Here is a 19,629-nt window from a genome sequence, read left to right on the forward strand (position 1 = left end):
ATCCACTTTAGTGATTCTCCACTGGCGCTATACTGGAATGATGCCGATTACGTCCGTATTGCGTATTACTCCACATGTACTTAGCCTTTTAGTGACTCAGCATGCACATGGAAACAAAATTTATAGATGATAGCGAATGCAGAATTCTATAAAGAATCATTTAAACTTCGTTTCTAAAGAAAGTCAAATGGGTGATTAAAAATTTTAAGATAACTATCACCTTCACCACTCGCTGTTGTATAAGTAAGTCGTCAGCAGCAGACAAGTCAAATGAGTCATGCCAATGAGATTTTCCAATCTAAGATTTAGAAACAATATAGCTTTCAATGGCTAGACGAATTAACAGAAATGGAGGGTGTAAAGTTCACTATGAGTTTCAGGAAGGCACACGCGCAACTCTCTTTCGTATGTTAAGGTCTCTCTGAGACCTGGGAAGAGACTTTACGTAATGGCGGCATTGTGCAGTCTAAACTGAAAGTACGTGGTACGGCAGTACGAGACCGCTTAGAGTGCTTAAAAAAGTACTTGGATGTGGCGGTCTTGACTGCGTCTTGCGTACGTTGGCGTACAATTTTAGGAAAGAATGACATTAAGTGCGGTTGTCTTGCCGACCATGAATGAATCCGGGAAAAGTGGGATCATTTCTTCTGCAGAGACGAGTCACCGTTTAGCCTGGAGATGGTTTCTCACCGTCCGTCTGTCTGGTGCACCCTTAGGACACGTTACAACCGTGCCAGCTCTGTGTATTCAGGCCGATATTGTGGTGCCAGTATTCTCATCTGGATAGAGAATCAAATTAGGACGACGTGCGCCAACGCATTTAATTCCTACGGAGACTGTGACAGCTGCGATCTACATGAATGACGTCATTAAACCGTATGTGTACGTTTTTTTGGTGGATGTGGCCTCGGAATAGATAAAACGGGTTACGATAACCTACCTCATGAAAAAAATCACACATCTAGGGGCCAGGAAATATAAACGTTGTTCAAGGCTGAAGCACGCTATTGCGGCTGCGCTCGACTAGGTGGTAAGCCATTTCGAATCCTAGAGGTGGAACAAATTTTCAGGGTCGTTATTCGACCGGAAAGGGGAAGAGAGAGTGCATGCGAAACTGTCGATGGTGTCCGTCGGATGGAGTCGCTGAAACCGGAGATGCCCTTGGCGTTACTCGAAAGGAGTAGGCTAAGTGACAGTACCGAGTTTCACTCTCTCTCTTCTCTTAGAACCATACAACACAAACATGACACACACCATTACAGTCATCTACACTCAGAAGATATATTTGATAAACAAATATCACATTTGGCGAAGAAATGGCGCCACTGAGAAAGAAGGGAGGGAAAAACTTCCAATTAGAGGGTGCAACCTACCCCTTGGAATCTTCCAGGGAATCATATCACATGACTTCACCTGTTGCAGACATAACGCTGCTACCATGGAACATTGCTCACTGTTGACGTTTATTGGGTGTGTTACCACAAACCTTTCTAGACAACCTGACCCACAGTATAGGGAACCATTTTGCATCCCGCTCTGGACATCCTATATTGAAGTTCTGTATACAAATAACTCGGGAAAAGAGAGGGAGCTGTTGATTGGGGACACACTAGGAAGGGTAAGGGCCACACAGAGCCCGTGGTTGACGACCCATTACTGGTTTACCGCTCTTATGATTTGTATTCGTCTCAATGTCTTTCGTGCCATAACGTTTTAGTGCAAGAACACTATGTGATCAAAAGTATCCGAACATACGTACGTAATGCGGAACTGGCCACTAGATGTCACGAGAGGCGAAGCTGTCAGTAGAAAAGGAGACAGAGTGTATTGTGTTGTCAGTAAAGAAGAAGTAACATCAGAATTGGGCAGTCAGGGCGCTCAGTGACTTTGTACGTGGACTACTTATCGGTTGTCACCTGAGTTACAGACCCATCGAGGACATTTCAGTCCTGCTACATCTACCAAAGTCTATTGTTGATTATGTGATTGAGCAATGGAAAACGTGAAGGAACAGCAACAGCTAAAGCAAGATCAGGCAGATCTCATGGACTGATGGAAAGGGTCCATCCAGCGTTGCGAAGGGTGGTTGTAAAAAATCAATGGAAGAAATCACTTTTGAGTTCCAGAGTACTACCAGCAGTCCATGGAGTGCTTAGGGAGTTAAAAGAATGAAGTAAAATTGTGGAGGAGCTCCTTATAAAGCACACTTTTTTGCAGTCATTGCTACGCAACACGACAGGCGGTGTAAGGAGCGATACCACTGCACGGTGGGTGGCTGGAAGCGAGTGATTTAGAGTTACGAATCACGCCACATCCTGTTTCAATCCGATGTAAGGGTTTGCGCTTGGCAGAAGCCTGGAAAACGTTACCTGCCACTATGTATCGTTCCAATGGCACTTACTTTCATCTCTCCAGATCACACGCAGCCACTGTTGAGGTGTCCAGTCCTTTTGCGCTCTAGCAAACTCAAGTCGAGCTTTCCTATTCTTTGCCGATACTGATGGCTTTTTGCTTGGGCGCTGGCCGCGAAGATTAGACTCTCTGAGAATACGTTCTACGGCACTTCCATGCCGTAGAAGTCACGAAGCTCTCTGTCAACAGCAGTCTTCTTTGGGTCGCCCTTTGACATCCTCCTTATGAGACTGTTCGTTAGGAGTGTGACTTTGGTGGTGTTCTTCAGGCTTAAGGTGTCGCCGCTTTACTGTGCTTAAGGAAACGCTAAATGCAGTGGATATGGACTCATTTTACAGAATAGTGAATGTTTACAGTAGAGAAACTGTTTGGTGACAATGTATCAACACGACAGTGCACCCGTTCATTAAAGTAGCTTCTGTGAGGCAATAGCTTGAGGACAACAACATTGCTAAAATGAACTGGCCTGTTCAGAGTCGCAACCTGACCCTAATGGAACCCCTTTGTGACAAGTTGGAACGTCGACTTTGCTCCAGACCCCAGTGTCAAACATTACTACCCTCGCTGGTTTCGGCTCTTGAGGAAGAATGTGCTGTCATTCCTCTACAGACGTACAAGCACCTCACTGAAACCATTCCCGGCATAGTTCAAGCCGTCATATAGACTGCTGATAGGTGTCCTGATATTTTGGTCCAGATAGTGTTTATTCACTATGATAAGTTAGATGTTCAATTCACGGAGCTAGTACCGAGAAGATCTGCATGATGCCAGGTCTGTAGCGTAGGCGGTCGAGAATGTCTCCAAAGTAGGTGGTGGCGACGGCCCAGGGCCCGGGCGCCGTGTCCTTCTCGAGGAAGGAGGCGGCCAGTCCGAGCGCGACGCGGTAGTCGAGCAGCTGCGCCGCTGTCAGGCTGAAGGCGTCGTCGAGCAGCTGCGCGCGGCCCTCCGCCGGCACCGCCTCCACGTCGCGCGCCAGCAGGCTGCTCAGCCGCCGCCACTGCAGCACGTTGCGAGCGTAGTTCACGCGGAAGTAACCTGCAACAAACGCACGTACTCGTTACCGTGATAAAGCACGACCTCCGTCCCTCACTTTCCTTACGGTTTCATCACCCCGTGTATTTGAGAAGCATTAGATTCGACATTATGTCATACAAAAATTAATATTAGATATATGAATGAAAAAAGTTATTCGAAGGCAAGGCAAAAACAACGTACTCAGCCTGGTAGTGAAATGTCAAAAATGCAGTTACTTTTTCGATTTAGCCCTCCTTTAGGTCAATGCAAATTGACCAATACTTCTCCAGTGATAGGTTCACATCAACACAGTATGGTTATGGAACCTGCAGTAGCCGCTTCGTTTGTTCATAAACATTTTTTATTTATCTTTATTTTTGGATATAGAAATAGATGAATATCAGACGGTATCTAATCTGGCAAACGGGATAGATGCTCCAACAAAATGCGTTCATATGGCTCTGAGCACTATGGGACTTAACTTCTGAGGTCATCAGTCCCCTAGAACTTAGAACTACTTAAACCTAGCTAACCTAAGGACATCACACACATCCATGCCCGAGGCAGAATTCGAACCTGCGACCGAAGCGGTCGAGCGGTTCCAGACTGTAGCGCCTAGAGTCGCTTGGCCACCACGGCCGGCGATGCTGCAACAATTCGTACTTCAGATCCCTCAGCTTCCGTTGCTAAAACACATTTCTGACACTTGTATTTTCCTCACAGAAAAAATGTGTGCTATTGGCCAGATATTGTTTGCCTCTTGCAAGATACTCCTACACATATATGAACACTTCGAAAGCAACCTTATGGGGTATGGTGGTGGGTACTGCTACGATTTCCCCCTTTCCTATTCCGTTTGAAATTGGATGGCGCGAAGAGCAACAGCCGGTAAGTCTCCTTATGGGTTCGACTTTCTGGTATTCTCCTATCATGGTCATTTTGCGAAAAGTATGTGGATGGAAATGACATGTAGCCCAAGTTTTCTTAGGATGTATGCTCTCGTAATTGTAATAGTAAGCTATTCCTTGATTCACAACGTCTCTCTTACAGCGTTGACCACTTTAACCTGATGAGCGTCTCCGTGTCGCTGTCGAGCTTCCTGAAGGAAACGTGCCGAAACGTTTTGCTCTTCATATGATCTCCTCTATACCTCTGTTAATCCTACCACCTAAGGGTCTGAGACTGACGAGCAGTACTGAAGAATCGATAGAACGAGGGTCTTATACGTTACCTCTTTTCAACTGAAATATTTCCGTAGGATCCTTCCAATGAATCTCACTTTGGCATCTGCTTACCTACAACTGACTTTATGTGGTTGTTTCACTTCAGGTTGTCCTGCACGCATACTGTTAGATATTTTACGGATGTTATGTCCACAGCGATTGATCATCAGTCCCATAATGAGACAATCGGGGGCCTTTTCACTTATTTATGAGTAACATGTTGCGTTTATTTGCAATGGAGGGCCTAATTCCAGTACTTGCCACCGTCTGTCTGATGCAAGCCGTCTTGTATTTCGCTACAGTTTTCTGACGTTGCAACTTTTCTATACACAGCAAAATCATTCGTGAACAACCTTTTATAGTCTGACGTTATCCACCTGTACATTTATGTACTTCGTGAATAGTAATGGTCCTATAACACTCTTCGAACCATGATTCCTTCCCGCCAAGAACAACGTGTTGATTTCTACGGGTGTGGTTGAAAAGTAATTCCTCCGAACTTTTTATGTCAAAACTATTTAACCTTTTTAAATTAAACTTGCTTAACTTTCTACACTTTTCTTCTTCATGCATATATTTATTTCTTCACGTAGTTACGAACACATTTCTCCCTACGAGGGACCAGTTTGTTGATACCGTCACTGTAGAATGCTTGACTTTATTGACGGAGCCACAACCTCATCTCTAAATGTGCCGTTTCATCACTGTCAAAATGGAGTCCTCGAAGGTGTTCTCCAAGTTTTGGAACAAAATGAAAGTCGGATGAGGCCAAGTATGTATGGGGGATGATCGATGCCAATGAACCCAAGCCGTCAGATTGTTACAGAAGTCGCAGCGCTGGTGTGTGATTTGGCATTGTCATGCTGAAGTCCGCCTGCTTAGGTGAGTGGTAACATGCTTGCCTGCTTTGAAGAGGGCCCGGGTTCGATTCCCGGACGGGTTCGAGATTTTCTCCGATCCTGGACTAGGTGCTGTGCTGTTAGCATCATCATCATCATCATCATCATCATCATCGACACACAAGACGCCCAATGTTGTGTCACCTGCAATAAGACTTGCAACTCGGTGGCCGAACTCCCCCGGAAGGGGCCTCCCGGCCATCAATGCCATACGATTTTTTTTTTGTTATGCTGAAGGGAGAGAGTACTCCCCGTGTGTATGAACTCTTTGGCAAGTTTTCTGCTGTAAGAAACTCGCTTACTGTACCACGTTTCTCACGCATAAACAAAGTTTAGTTACACACCGCCATGTTACACGCTACGATTCGGAATCCTCTAGCGGCAGAGAGTTGCAACTTGCGTCAACGAAGTCGATCGAGTAATACGCGTGACATGTAATACCTAAACTGATATTGAGAACACAATAAAAAAAAATTCAGAGCCATTACTTTCCAGTAAGCCCTCTTCCATATACCGTATACACTGCCTGACAAAACAAGTGAATTACTTACAAGACGTGATCGGATACCAATGAACTCGCAACTTCGTACAAGTACACACAATTGATACACACCATTGACAAGCATGTCAATGATTACAGTCGCAGTTCTCTGTGGCGAGTAGAATGGCCATCAGAGTACATTAATGTTGTTCGTGTTTAATTTTGTAATCAGACCTGCTATGGTATGTAAGGGGCGTGAAGAGCGTCAGATATTGATTGATCACTGAAAGACACGGAAATTCCGTGTACATGTGTGATACAGCGTTATCAGAACCCGACAGCGTTTGGAAGGGGTCTCACTACGGGTCTCAATTTGACCGGCTGGTTGAACCGTACGATATCCAGATATGTGGGGCACTTGGATTCAACAGTGGCCCGATGTTTGGTTGCATGGGAACATGAGCACCAGCGTACTCGTCGTCAAGATTCCGGTCGACTTCATCCGACCACCACTGTGTACGATCACCTCACTGTGCACCAAGCACATCGTAACTCTTTCACATCTGCACCTGCCATCGGAGAACCCATGCCTAGGCTGTGTTCTGAGTGGTGCTGTGAGTGGGCAGCATGGACTGCTGATGAATGGAGTCACATCGTGTTCGGCGATGAATCGCAATTTTGCGCTACCCCAGATGACCATCGACAGCAAGTATGACGGCGACGTGAGGTGAGGTCCCATTCTTCCGTTGTGTTTGGGAGGCACAGCGGTGTTACTTCGGCGTTACGGTGTGAGGCGACATTGGCTATGACTTAGGTCACGTCTGGTGGTGACTGAGGGAACTGACGGCACCGCCGTACGCCGCGGTCATCATGTGACTTCAGGTATTTCCCCTTATGCGACTGAATCGGGATGGCATTTTTCAACAGGGTATTACTCGTCCACACATGGCACGTGTCTTTATGAACTGTTTGCGTGATGTTGAGGTACTCTCGTTGCCATCAAGTTACTCAGATATGTCCGTGATAGAACATGTGAGGGACGTCATTTCCGTCCCAGTGCTAGTTTCCAGAATATGAAGGAGAAGTTAGAATAGTTGTGTCCATATTGCCTCAGACGAGGATACGACTACTTAATGAACCTTTACCGGCCGAATCAGTGCATCAGTGCATCCATACTGATGTGTGTGTTCATACTGCCAAATTCTTCATAAATTTGCCTTGATTTTGTAACCACTGAAGTATCATTACATACCCCCCAACCCGTGCTGATTCATTTAGTTTCAGGCAGTGTACATCTGTTCTCCGCGAGCGGGGGGTAATATGTGATTTCCTACCTCGCAGTGAAGAAATTGCGACTGTAGATAAACCTTTGTATAAGCTGTAATTCGTCTGATTTTCTTGTCGTGGCCGTTCCGTAAGACGTATGTGAGAGGAAGCAGTATGCTGCTGGACCCTTCTCGGACTCTTACCCTCGAAATTTCAAGAGGGACCCTCTGTGTGATCCACATCGCCTCTCTTGTAGCGTCTGCCACTGGGGCTTGACCACCATCTCCGTAACGCTCTCGCGCTTGCTGCACATCCCCGTGAAGAAACGCGTAGACCTTCTCAACATCCTATATCAGTCCAGCCTTGTAAGGGTCCCAGACTGAAGAAGAATCGGCCTTACAATTATTTTGTAAGCCATTTCTTTCGTTGATAAATCACATTTCCTTAAAATCCTCTCAATATGTCCGGCTTCTACTTTTCCTATAGGTACTTTTATGTGATAACTCCATTCTACATCGCTCTGGATGGTTTCTCTCAGGTATTTCACAATTCTTACAGTTTCCAATGATTTATCTGCTACTGCGTACTCGAACAGTAATGAATATCTTTGTCTGTTTATGTGCAATATGTTGCGTTTATGTACGTTTGGGGTCAACTGTCCACTCCTGTACTAACTGTCTATCCTTTTCGGGTATTCCTGCAATTCGCTACAGTACTTTGGCGTTACAGCCTTCCAATAAACAACCGCATAGTTTGCGAACATTCGCACGGAACTTCGCACTGACATGCAGGGTGACTATTATTGAACTATATGGGGGGAAAAACGTAAATTATTTACAAACTACGACGTGCACACATTTTATTCAACATATAAACGTCACCACAGATAATCGGATTTAGGTTATGACATGTTCGATATTCCTGCCATCATTGGCGATGATATGGCGCAGATGAATAGCGAAATTCTGCATGACCCGCTGAGGTGTCGGAAAATCGATGTTGTCGATGACCTCCTGAATAGCTCTCTTCAGCTCAGCAGTGGTTTTGGGGTTATGGCTGTACACCTTGTCTTTAATATAGCCCCTCAAAAATGAGTCGCATGTGTTCAGATCGGGAGAATATTGCGCCAATCGAGGCCCATGCCAGTAGCCTTTGGGTGCTCCATATCCAGAATGAGGTCCCCAATGTGCTCCTCCAGAACGTTAAACACTCTCCTGCTTCGATGGGGTCGAGCTCCGTCTTGCATGAACCACATCTTGTCGAAATCAGGGTTACTTTGGATAATGGGTATCGAATCATCTTCCAAAACCTTCACGTACCGTTCGGTAGTCACCGTGCCCTCGAGGAAAAATAGAATTGAATGTACGGCCGCCGAGTGCAAGGAATGTCGCACCGATTATTCCGTGACTGGACATTGCACACCGCACAGTCACCTGTTGTTGAGGGTTCTCACTCCCACAGATGTACCAGTTTTGCTTATTGACGAACCCATCCAAATGAAAATGGGTTTCGTCGCTAAACCAAACCATGCATTTGCGTACTAATTCCCATCATGCCCAGCGGCCCACCGTACAGTTTTAACGTCCTAATGTAAACTGTTAGAAGTTGACAATTTTATTTCGTATTGCTCATTAACTGTCACCCTGTATACTACAAACAGTAACGGCCTATAACATTCCCTTGGTGTACTCCCGAAAACCTCTATTTTTTTGTCGGTTTTGTTCTAGTAAGTACGGCATGTTAAGTTATATCTACAAGGAAATACTGAATGCAATCACCTGGACTGATACTCCGTTAGTTCGTATCTTGCTCACTAAATGATAGTACGAAATTGGACAGAATGGCTTCCGGAAGTCAAGAAACACGGCGTCGGCCTGGGCGCCGTTGTCTACTGTGCTCTCACTCTCATTGACGAATAGAGCGAGCCGAATTACGCAAATTCTCTGCTCACAAAATCCGTGTCGATTTTGGTAGACGCGATTGTAGTTCTTACGCGAGAACAAAACACGTTCCATAATTCTTCAACACCTTGACGCTAGTGCTACAAAGCTATAATTATGTGCACCTGTCCGGACCTCCCTGAAAACGGGTATGACCTGCGTTTTCTTCTAATCGCCTGGTAACCTACCTTGCTCCAGAGACCTACAATGAACTGCTGCTAGAAAGTTAGCAAGTTCTTTCGCGTAATCTCTCTCAAATGTCACAGGTATCTCATCCGATTTTGATCCCTGTCCACTGCTTAGCGGTCTTAGTTCATTTTCTATTACGCAAACACTTATCCTAATATCTGTCCTTTCGGCGTCCGCGTAATTAATGAAATGAGGAGCGGTATTGCAATATTACGCAATGAAACAGTTTTGGAAACCCAAATTCCGTATTTTGTCCTCCTTCCAGTTCGCTGTCATTACAGTGACTGAGCGACTGAACACATGATTTTGATTTGCTTACTGACTTTACGCAAGACTTAAACCTCTCAGGACTTTTGGCCAGAACGGGTGGCGAAATTTTGCTTTCGAATTCATTGAACGTTTTCAGCATTCCTCTCCTTACGATGTTTTCGGCTTCCTTCAGCTTCTATTTCTCAGTTAGCCATTGACTTCACTTAAAATTTGTGTGCCGCGCAGGATTAGCCGAGCGGTCTGAGGGTCTGCAGTCATGGACTCTGCGGCTGGTCCCGGCAGAGGTTCGAGTCCTCCCTCAGGCATGGGTGTGTGTGTGTGTGTGTGTGTGTGTGTGTGTGTGTGTGTGTGTGTGTGTGTGTTTGCCCTTAGGATAATTTAGGTTAAGTAGTGTGTAAGCTTAGGAACTGATGACATTAGCAGTTAAGTCCCATAAGATTTCACACACATTTGAACATAAAATTTATGATGAAACAACTTTCTTCGCAACTTTCTGATACAGCCATTGAGTTACTGTGGGTATTCCCCATCCCTTAAAGCCTTACTGGACACATACTATTCCAAAACGTGCTTTCGAAATTTATCTATTTGTGTTTCAAATCTTCGTCGTCAGAGCTGAATAACTGATACTGACTAGTTAAATAATCTGCAGTTTGTTAGCTATTACATTTATCAAGTAAAATTACTTTCCTGCATTTCGTAACATTCCTTGTAATATGCGTAATCATCGATGCCCTCCTTTACGTTAACAGGTTTGAACAATTTATAGGTGCATATCGCAGTCCATTGACTTGGGTCACCTCAGAGTAGATCATCCGTCTATTTCGTAGAGCCATGTAACAAGTAGCTCGTTGACACGAGACTTGCTCAAATTCATTATGCTAGACTAAAAATAGAGCGTTTACCCGAACAGGCTGAAGATAGTGTGGCATTTCATGCTGAATAATAATTCAAAAAATCAGACGAAGGCAGTCATTCTCTCAGAAATGACAACTCACATTGGATTAGTGCCCTAAATGATCTACATTTATGTTTTATGTAAACCTTTTACGGAAGGGCTTCTTTGTATCAACTCCAAAACTAGCTCATGACGTATAGTGACACACAAAGATAGGTCCCATCTTCATCCTGACTAACACATTTTAGCTTTTTGTCAACGATGAGGACATTGGAGATGAAGCACAAACCAGGAATGGCCAACGATAGGAAAAAACGTGTTTATTTTTCCTTTTCCGAAGGAAAACCCCCAGTATTCGCCTAAAACTACTTAGGGAAACCACAGAAAACTTTAATCGGGATGGCCAGATTTGATCTGAAATGTGCTTCTTCCGGAATGCCTATCCAGTGCTTTAGGCACCGGGCCATCGCGTTATTATGTTTCTGTACTCTCTCTGAACATCTTCTCTTTAACAAAAGCGCGATGTAATATTAGGTTGAATTATAAATAATATAAATAGAATCAAGCAGAAAGAGGGGAAAGATAGTCTCATTTCAATTGAAATGGTGCCAGTACACCGACTTGTGTTTTGTTGAAAAATCGATGTGCAGAAGCCTTAAGTAATAGGTAATGTGACTTCACAATCCAAACTCCAGGAAGCTAGCAGATTAATATATAGATGCTGTGGCCGCTGTCGAAGGCCAGAACCCTGTTGTCACGACTGGCTGCCTAAAGTAGTTTCATTTCTTATTACAGTTTTTGATTGAGTTAAAGGGCCTCAGTAGTTCAGTTCAGGATTGTAATCGTAAATTCAAAAAAACTGAAGATAATCTATCATAGCGTGTTATATGTGGAATTTGATCCCATAAATATTTGCAGTTTTAAATGAAGGACCTTAAATCAAATGTTTTGTAACAAATTGAGAAACAAGTTTGTTTAGAAATTCACTTTTAGCCGAAAAGAAAACTTCACAGTAGGTTTATATAGTACATTCATAAACAAATGCCAACAACTTTCGGTCCTTTTTAAAATTAAAGCACTGAAATATTTTTCCTGGTCAAAAGTCACGTCCATATGACACCTTGGTTAACACTGGACTCATATTCAGGATCGAACGATATGACGCACTGGACTTCTGTTCGTGAGGAGTAGATTTCAAACTCCACTCCAGACATCCAGGTGTAGAATTTCTGTAGCTTTTCTAAATCAGCTAGGCAAATGAAAAGGACTCAGCGGGACTGATTCCCTTCCTCATGTTTTTCAATCTGAGCTTTTACTACACCTCTAGTAACCTCATTCTAGATGGAATTTTAATGTACCTTCTTTCCTTTTCATTTCAGATCACCGCCGCAATGGCCGCTTCAGTTTGCCTCCCTAGTTATTGTCCAACTGAACTCATGTTACGTTTTGTTAATCTGCATTACTGTCGTCGTCTGTTATGGAGCTACACGGCAGTCTGCCGTGGGAACAAATAAATATCAAAGGAAGCTCATTCCAGCCTAACGACATCTTTTTGGTAAGAGTCTATTGCTTTTATGCCTACTAACACAAACAGTTATCTAGAGGCCGCTTCGCACCTCCCTCTAGCCCAGAAGCAAGCGGCTGTGAACACTCACTTCAGGTGCATTCCGCATCAATGACAAAGGGCTTGTGATCAGACCTAAATTTCCTTAAGAGTACAATGATGGGCACGGCCTTTCCATCAATAGTGCAGCAAACAGAGCAATGAAAATAATAATAATAATAATAATAATAATAATAATAATAATAATTTTGCACCCCAGAATAGTATCGCAGGATAACACAAAAAATTGTTAAAGTTCTTCGCTGGCGACGCCAAAAGTCAAGCTATCTTGGTCAATATAATAATGTAGTGTGACTAGGGCCTCCCATCGGGTAGACCGTTTGCCGGGTGCAAGTCTTTCGATGGTTCGATGGTACGAGCAGTAATATCGACTTCACGCTAGCAAATAATGCAGCAATGGCATACGTAACAAACTGGACTGTACACGACAACATAACCAGTAGTGATCATAATGTCATAACATACACACTAACTCACACTCAGAACACAATGACCAAATCACACACCAGACACTTGCTGTTGCACAAAGCAGACTGGAACAAATGAACGGATATTATCCAACAACATGATCTAGAAAACATCAATGGAAGTATCGATTATAGAGCACACAAGTTAACACAGGTGATACAACATGCACAAAACACTTCAATACCGACAGCAAAGAACATAAATTGATCACCAGTACCATGGACCAACTCAAACAAGACGCAAGAGGCAAACGAAAATTATATTAAAGGGCGATAGCAGATAGGGACAGACGAGTAAGACTTGAAGCATATAAGTATGCACAAGACTTATATAGACAGACCCTGTACAACACGCGTAGACAACAATGGGAGCTATTTGTAACAACACAAACAGCAAAATATATGGGGGGAACCATACAAAATACTGACAGAGAAGATAAAAACCCCACTAGTTCTGGGAACGCTAAGGCCGGATGACGGCACGATGACGAGGGGATGGAGGAATACAGCGGAGTTTCTGCTGTATAAACTGCTCCCTGACGACGTTATCGATACAGACACACAATATCATGCAACACTAAGAGAAAACCTACACACACCATGGAATACTGCAACTGTCACCTATCCTTTTGCTCAAGAAGAGGTTGCGCTAGCAATCTCATAGCTCAAAAATAAAAAAGCACCTGAACCAGATGGTATCCACTCGGAAACACTGAAAAAACTAGCACCGCAGATCATCCCGTTCCTAACAACGTTACTGAACGATGCCTTACGGCTGGGCAGGGTACCTACAGTATGGAAAACCTCCAAAGCAGTCATTATTAAGAAATCAGCGGACAGGGATCCTTCAGATCCAAAGACTTACAGGCCAATATGCCTAATAAACACCCTAGCAAAGATTCAGGAGAAGCTACTGTGTAAGCGCCTGCAAACACACAGAGCTCTCAGGGGTATGAGCCAACACCAGTTCGGCTTCAGAGCTGGCAGATCAATAGATGATGCCATCAACCAGGCTCTGCACATAGTTAACACCACAAAACAGAAATACGCCATGGCAATAATGATTGACATTGCCGGAACATTTGATAATCTTTGGTGGCCAGCACTGTTTCAGAGGCTAAGACATCTGGAGGTACCGCAATCACTGTACAACAGTTTTCTAGACTACTGTAAACACCGAGTAGTCGAATGGCAGATGGACAGCCGGAAAGTAATTAAAAGAACTACCAAAGGCGTCCTCAAGGACCGATCTGCGGCCCCATTTTCTGGGACATAACAATCGAACCCCCTCCTACAGCTTCTGGATGGGGATGACAGGTCAGACGGAATTGTCGCCTACGCAGGTGACCTATTAGTTGTAGTCACTGCAAACAACAGAGCCCAGTTAGAAGAGAAAGCCAGTGGATTACTACAAACAATTACTCAGTGGTGTCAGAACAACAAACTCAGGATAGCCGAAAACAAAACAACATACACTTTACTGAAAGGATCACTCCAAAGGAATCCTTCGGTTAAAATTGGGGACACAAACATCAAAGGAGCACGCATTACCCGCTATCTTGGGATACACATAGACGAAAAATTGAATTTCCACGAACACATAAGACTAACAACAGACAAAGCAGAAAAAATACTCCACAAACTGGTGAGGCTAAATTCAAAACAGTACAGACTACCCCCGCCAATCATACGTACATACCACTGCGCGCTCTTCGAATCAGTACTCAGCTTTGCAGCTAGCACGCGGGCACATAGACTGAACGTGGTCACCAACAAAGCATACGTCAGACGAGGGCAGAGAAGTGTCCTACTTAGGCTATCTGGAGCCTTCGGTACCACCTCGGCGGATGCACTGTGTGTGGTGCTCGGAATATGCCCCATAGGTATCACGATCAAATACAGAGCTGCAAGGTACTGGTTAAAGGTGGGGAGACTAGATAAGGTACACACAATAACCGGTGTGCCCATAGAGACGATACGTCACCCTAAAAGTTGGGATTAGGATACATGGCAACGTCAGTAGGATGTAAGTGATAAGGGACGTAGACTGCACGACTTCCTCCCTGACATAAGGGAGCGGTTGAGGATGAGACATATCGATCCCAGCCGCGGTATGGTACATTTCTTAACCGGGCACGGACCTAATCCCGCGCACTTAAACCGCGTGAGTCTGAGGCAGACACCTACATGCACATGCGGGGAAGAAGATTCCCCAGAACACACTGTCTTTTTCTGCGGGCAATACGCGAACAACAGACATACACTACACTTAGATTACACAGATACAGACATAGATATATACACAGAAATAAGAGACGAAGAACAATGGGCACAATTAAACGCACTGACAAACAGTACTTCAAAAACAACACATGAAGAGTATATGCGGACACGACATCACAGACATGCCTATGTGCAGCGTAACAGAAATCTGCAGAGGATGGACAGTGACAACAAAAATAGTGACAATGAGGAGGAACAGGAGGAGGAAGCTGAGATATGACAATAAATAAGCAAATTGATGGCAATCTAGACAAGAAAACACCAAATGCTGTACATGGATGGACACCTAAAGTAGTTAATACATAGGATTAGTAACAAATAGGATAAGCAACATTATTTCTCTACTAATAACCGTGTGTGTGTGTGTGTGTGTGTGTGTGTGTGTGTGTGTGTGTGTGTGTGTGTGTGACTGGCGGTCAACGGCTCGAAGAAACCATTCCGAGGTATTCACCGTCAGTCACAGTGATGGTACTAACAAATCTCTCATCTATCCTATCTTCTTTTTATATTCTTCTTAAAAAAACAACAAAATTTTATTCATATTTCAACCTTAAATTATTGTTATTTTGAAAAGTATCATTCTTTGTAAATGTTGTAGATACATCAAAAGGAAATAAAACTGTAAAAACATGAAAAAAGAAAATTGTAAGATGTACGACCTGTTTTAAACATCAGGTAACAGGTCTATAATTTGGCAATTTAAAAAAAAAGTCTTTCGGTGTGACGCCACTTCAGCGACTTGAGCGTCAATGTGAATGAAATGATGATGATTAGGACAACACAACACCTAGTCCCTGAGCGGAGAAAATCTCCGACCCAGCCGGGAATCGAACCCGGGCCCTTAGGATTGACATTCCGTCGCGCTGACCACTTTTTTTTCTTTTTTTTGCGGACGTCGCATGATATCCTGTTCAAGTTCGGTGGTTGATCCTTCTACTCAGTTTTTTATTACAGAGGCCAACCGGCTCTCTGACCGAATACGCTGAGCATACCGAGGCGAATAAGGAAGCGATTGCGGCATGCAGGATCGGCCGAGCGCCCCAGCAAAGGAATGACATCATGGTAACTCGGGACTCGGCTTTCAGCCGTCAATTTTCAACCTCATTTTATTTGGCAATCAGTTTCAGCGTTTTTCTACGCCATCTTCAGGTCCCTGACCGACGTGTAGGAAGAATCTAACTCGGTTGTGATGGTTGAAGTGATCACTGTAGCAAATATCTTCTAATACCAGTACTGCTGGCCCCTGTTTTGATCACAATAGAGGTAGATTCTTCCTACACGGTGGTCGGGGGCTTGAAAATACCGTAGTAAAACGCTGAAACTGGTTGACAAATAAAATAAGGTTGAAAATTGACGGCTGAAAGCCGAGTCCCGCAACATTCTCTAAAACGATGGACATACAGAGGCATCGAGTATTGGTGACAGAGCAGACTGTCACAAGAAAGTCCAGTTATAACGCAACAGCAACTATTCAGTTACTGATTCAACGGATAAAGTGTGTTTGAATGACGTAGTTGCGAAAGTCTGGATAACCACTATACCGATGGGACGGTAAACCTAACGAAAGCCTAAAGCCAGTAGGAGAGCTGACCTCAAGAGGAACCTAGTATATATGATGTCACTGCTGGGCCCACCACTGCAGAACATACGTAAAGCGCCAGCATAAATAGTATGCCTTTCTTAATCTCACTCTCATTTGAGCCGTCCTGTGGTACAGGGGAGGATACGTCAGTCGACCCTCTGCGTGCCTAATCGTCTATCATCATCTATAGTGTCGCAAGTCTCGCTGGAGAGACTGCCACAGCAAGCTGCAGCGCCAACATCCGAGTCATCAGTGATGGGGTGCACAGGCCGCTATCAGTCTACTGGCCTACTGGAGGTTTGACTAGCAGGGCCAGGAAAAAGTATGCCATCCGCCATCGTGAGGGGGAGCCACTGCTGTTGTTCGCCCGTCGCCACAGCCGACACCTGGCTTTAGTATTAGCCATAGTATGACATGAATGGATTTCTGTATTTATTAAAAGGTTTCATTCTTTTGTAATTATTATCTTCTTTATGAAGTTATATAACTGCATTGTATGACTGCTGTAATACATTAGCATTTATATAAGCATTCGAGCTATAGCTTCATGCTCCTTCCTTTTCCCTTTCCTATTTACCCTCCTTTTCTTACATTCCCCCCCCCCCCCCCTCTTCCCCCTCCCTGGCCATCACGAAGCCCCTCTCCCTCCTTTTACATCATAGTTACACTTTCTATATTTCTACTTAATTTTCTTATATTGCCTATTATTCCTCTACTCCTTGTACCCGTGCCTTTCCTCCTCCACCCATCATTGCCCTATTCCCCAACCTTCCAACAATCTCATTTACCACCTCCCCCACTCCCATCCTCCTATCTGCATATTCATTTATATTAATCTGTTATGCTACATTTCCTTAGTGCTTCGCTTCTTCTTCCCTTTCTGCCTCCTTGGTTCTTTCATCACTAATACCCAACCCCCACCCTATGATATGCATATTCATTTATATTTTTTATTCTGGGGGGGGGGGGGGGGCGGAAGGGAAGGTAAGGTAATCAGTCAGCCGTACAATACTCCGCTCTTAAACCAAGGCCATTCTGAAAAATATGAGAAAGATGAGAAAAAGATTTCAGGACTATTTTTCGTTTCAAATTGAGAAGATTAAAGATGGGCATCTAACACGACGAAAAAATATATGCAATTTAAAAACACAGTTGCATTGTGGTTAGATTCTTCTATGAAAAAGGACTGTAGCACTCCATTTTCACTTAAAATCTGAAGGTCCTGTAACCGGTGAGAAATATTATGTGAGGAGAGAATATGTTCCATACGGTTGAGGGGGACAGTGGGAATACAGACGGGGGGAAAGACAGACGCTGAGCAGTAGTATGGTGTGTGGGTAGGGTGGTGGTTACAAGAGGAAAAGGATGGGGCTGGATGGTGAGGGAAAAGGAGAGAGGAGCCCTGATGTGGAGTGGAATGGGTGTGGAAGAGTTTAAGTTGGTAGCTGGGATAAATATCAGAGAGTATCTCATTGTCTGGGAGAGAGAGTTGGTTTAAATTGAACTGGGAGAGGAAATGGACTGTATGTAGGTGTAGGGCTAGAGGAATGTTTTGTAAAGGACCTATAGCGTACTAGGGTTTATAGATGGTCATGCAATGTTTTTTACAACTGACCTGTGATGTACTAGGGCATGACTGTATTTCATGTATAAGATGTATTACAGTCATCTCCTACCATTGTTAAATTTCCTGGAATAAGTGGATTTGTTTCCATAATTTATTTACAACTTAAAACGACCATCCGAAGACATATGAACCTTATCCAATTTATGTGACTCCGATTTAATACCTTCATCACTTCTATGAAGTCAGCCGTAGAGTACGGCATATAAACCGACAGCCTACGATGTTCATCTTTGGCTTGCATCACAATTGTGACAGTGCTGCTTGAACTAATGGTGCCTGTACATACACATCAGTGTGTGATCCATACCAGGTTGGGTTGGCGAGCAGATAGAGAAGATCCAAAGATGAGCAGCGCGTTTCGTCACAGGGTTATTTGGTAACCGTGATAGCGTTACGGAGATGTTTAGCAAACTCAAGTGGCAAACTCTGCAAGAGAGGCGCTCTGCATCGTGGTGTAGCTTGCTGTCCAGGTTTCGAGAGGGTGCGTTTCTGGCTGAGGTATCGAATATATTGCTTCCCCCTACTTATACCTCCCGAGGCGACCACGAATGTAAAATCAGAGAGATTCGAGCGCGCACGGAGGCTTTCCGGCAGTCGTTCTTCCCGCGAACCATACGCGACTGGAACAGGAAAGGGAGGTGATGACAGTGGCACGTAAAGTGCCCTCCGCCACACACCGTTGGGTGTCTTGTGGAGTATAAATGTAGATGTAGAAGAGCCAAAGAAACTGCTACACCTGCCTAGTATCGTATAGGACCCCAGCGAAGCACGCAGAAGTGCCGCAACACGACGTCGCATGGACTCGACTAATGTCTGAAGTAGTACTGGAGGGAATTGACACCGTGAATCCTTCAGAGATGTATATAAATCCGTAAGAGTACGAGGGGGTGGAAAGCTCTTCTGAACAGCACGTTGCAAGGCATGCCACATATGCTCAATAATGTTCATGTCTGGGGAGTTTGGTGGCCAGCGGAAGTGTTTAAACTCAGAGGAGTGTTCCTGGAACCACTCGGTAGCAATTCTGGACGTGTGGGGTTCCGCATTGTCCTGTTGGAATTGCCCAAGTCTTTTGGAATGCACGATGGACATGAATGGATGCAGGTGATCAAACAGGATGCTTATGTACGTGTCACCTATCAGATTTCTATCTAGACGTATCAGGGTTCCTATATCATTCCAACTGCACACACCCCACACCATTACAGAGCCTCCACCAGATTTAACAATCTCCTGCTGACATTCGCGGTCTATGGATTCATGAGGTTATCTCCATACCCGTACACGTCCATTCGCTCGATAGAATTTCAAACGAGACTCGTCCGACCAGGCAACGTGTTTCCAGTCATCAACAGTCGAATGTTGGTGTTGACGGGCCCAGGTGAAGCGTAAAGCTTTTTGTCGTTTAGTCATCAAAGGCACAAGAGTGGGCCTTCGGCTCCGAAAGCCCATATCGA

General features: G+C 44.3%; 1 protein-coding gene across 1 annotated transcript in view; it reads right to left on the reverse strand.

The window, feature by feature from the left end:
• The window catches only part of LOC126298546 (uncharacterized), a 439,384-nt gene that overhangs the window by 81,101 nt on the left and 338,654 nt on the right, over positions 1 to 19,629 (reverse strand). The window contains exon 11 of the mRNA XM_049989905.1: positions 3,161 to 3,447. Within this exon, the coding sequence (XP_049845862.1) occupies positions 3,161 to 3,447 (287 nt within the window). The remainder of the gene's footprint in view (positions 1 to 3,160; positions 3,448 to 19,629) is intronic.

Source organism: Schistocerca gregaria, chromosome X (genome assembly GCF_023897955.1).
Source record: "Schistocerca gregaria isolate iqSchGreg1 chromosome X, iqSchGreg1.2, whole genome shotgun sequence".
In the NCBI taxonomy this organism is placed as follows: Eukaryota; Metazoa; Arthropoda; class Insecta; order Orthoptera; family Acrididae; genus Schistocerca; species Schistocerca gregaria.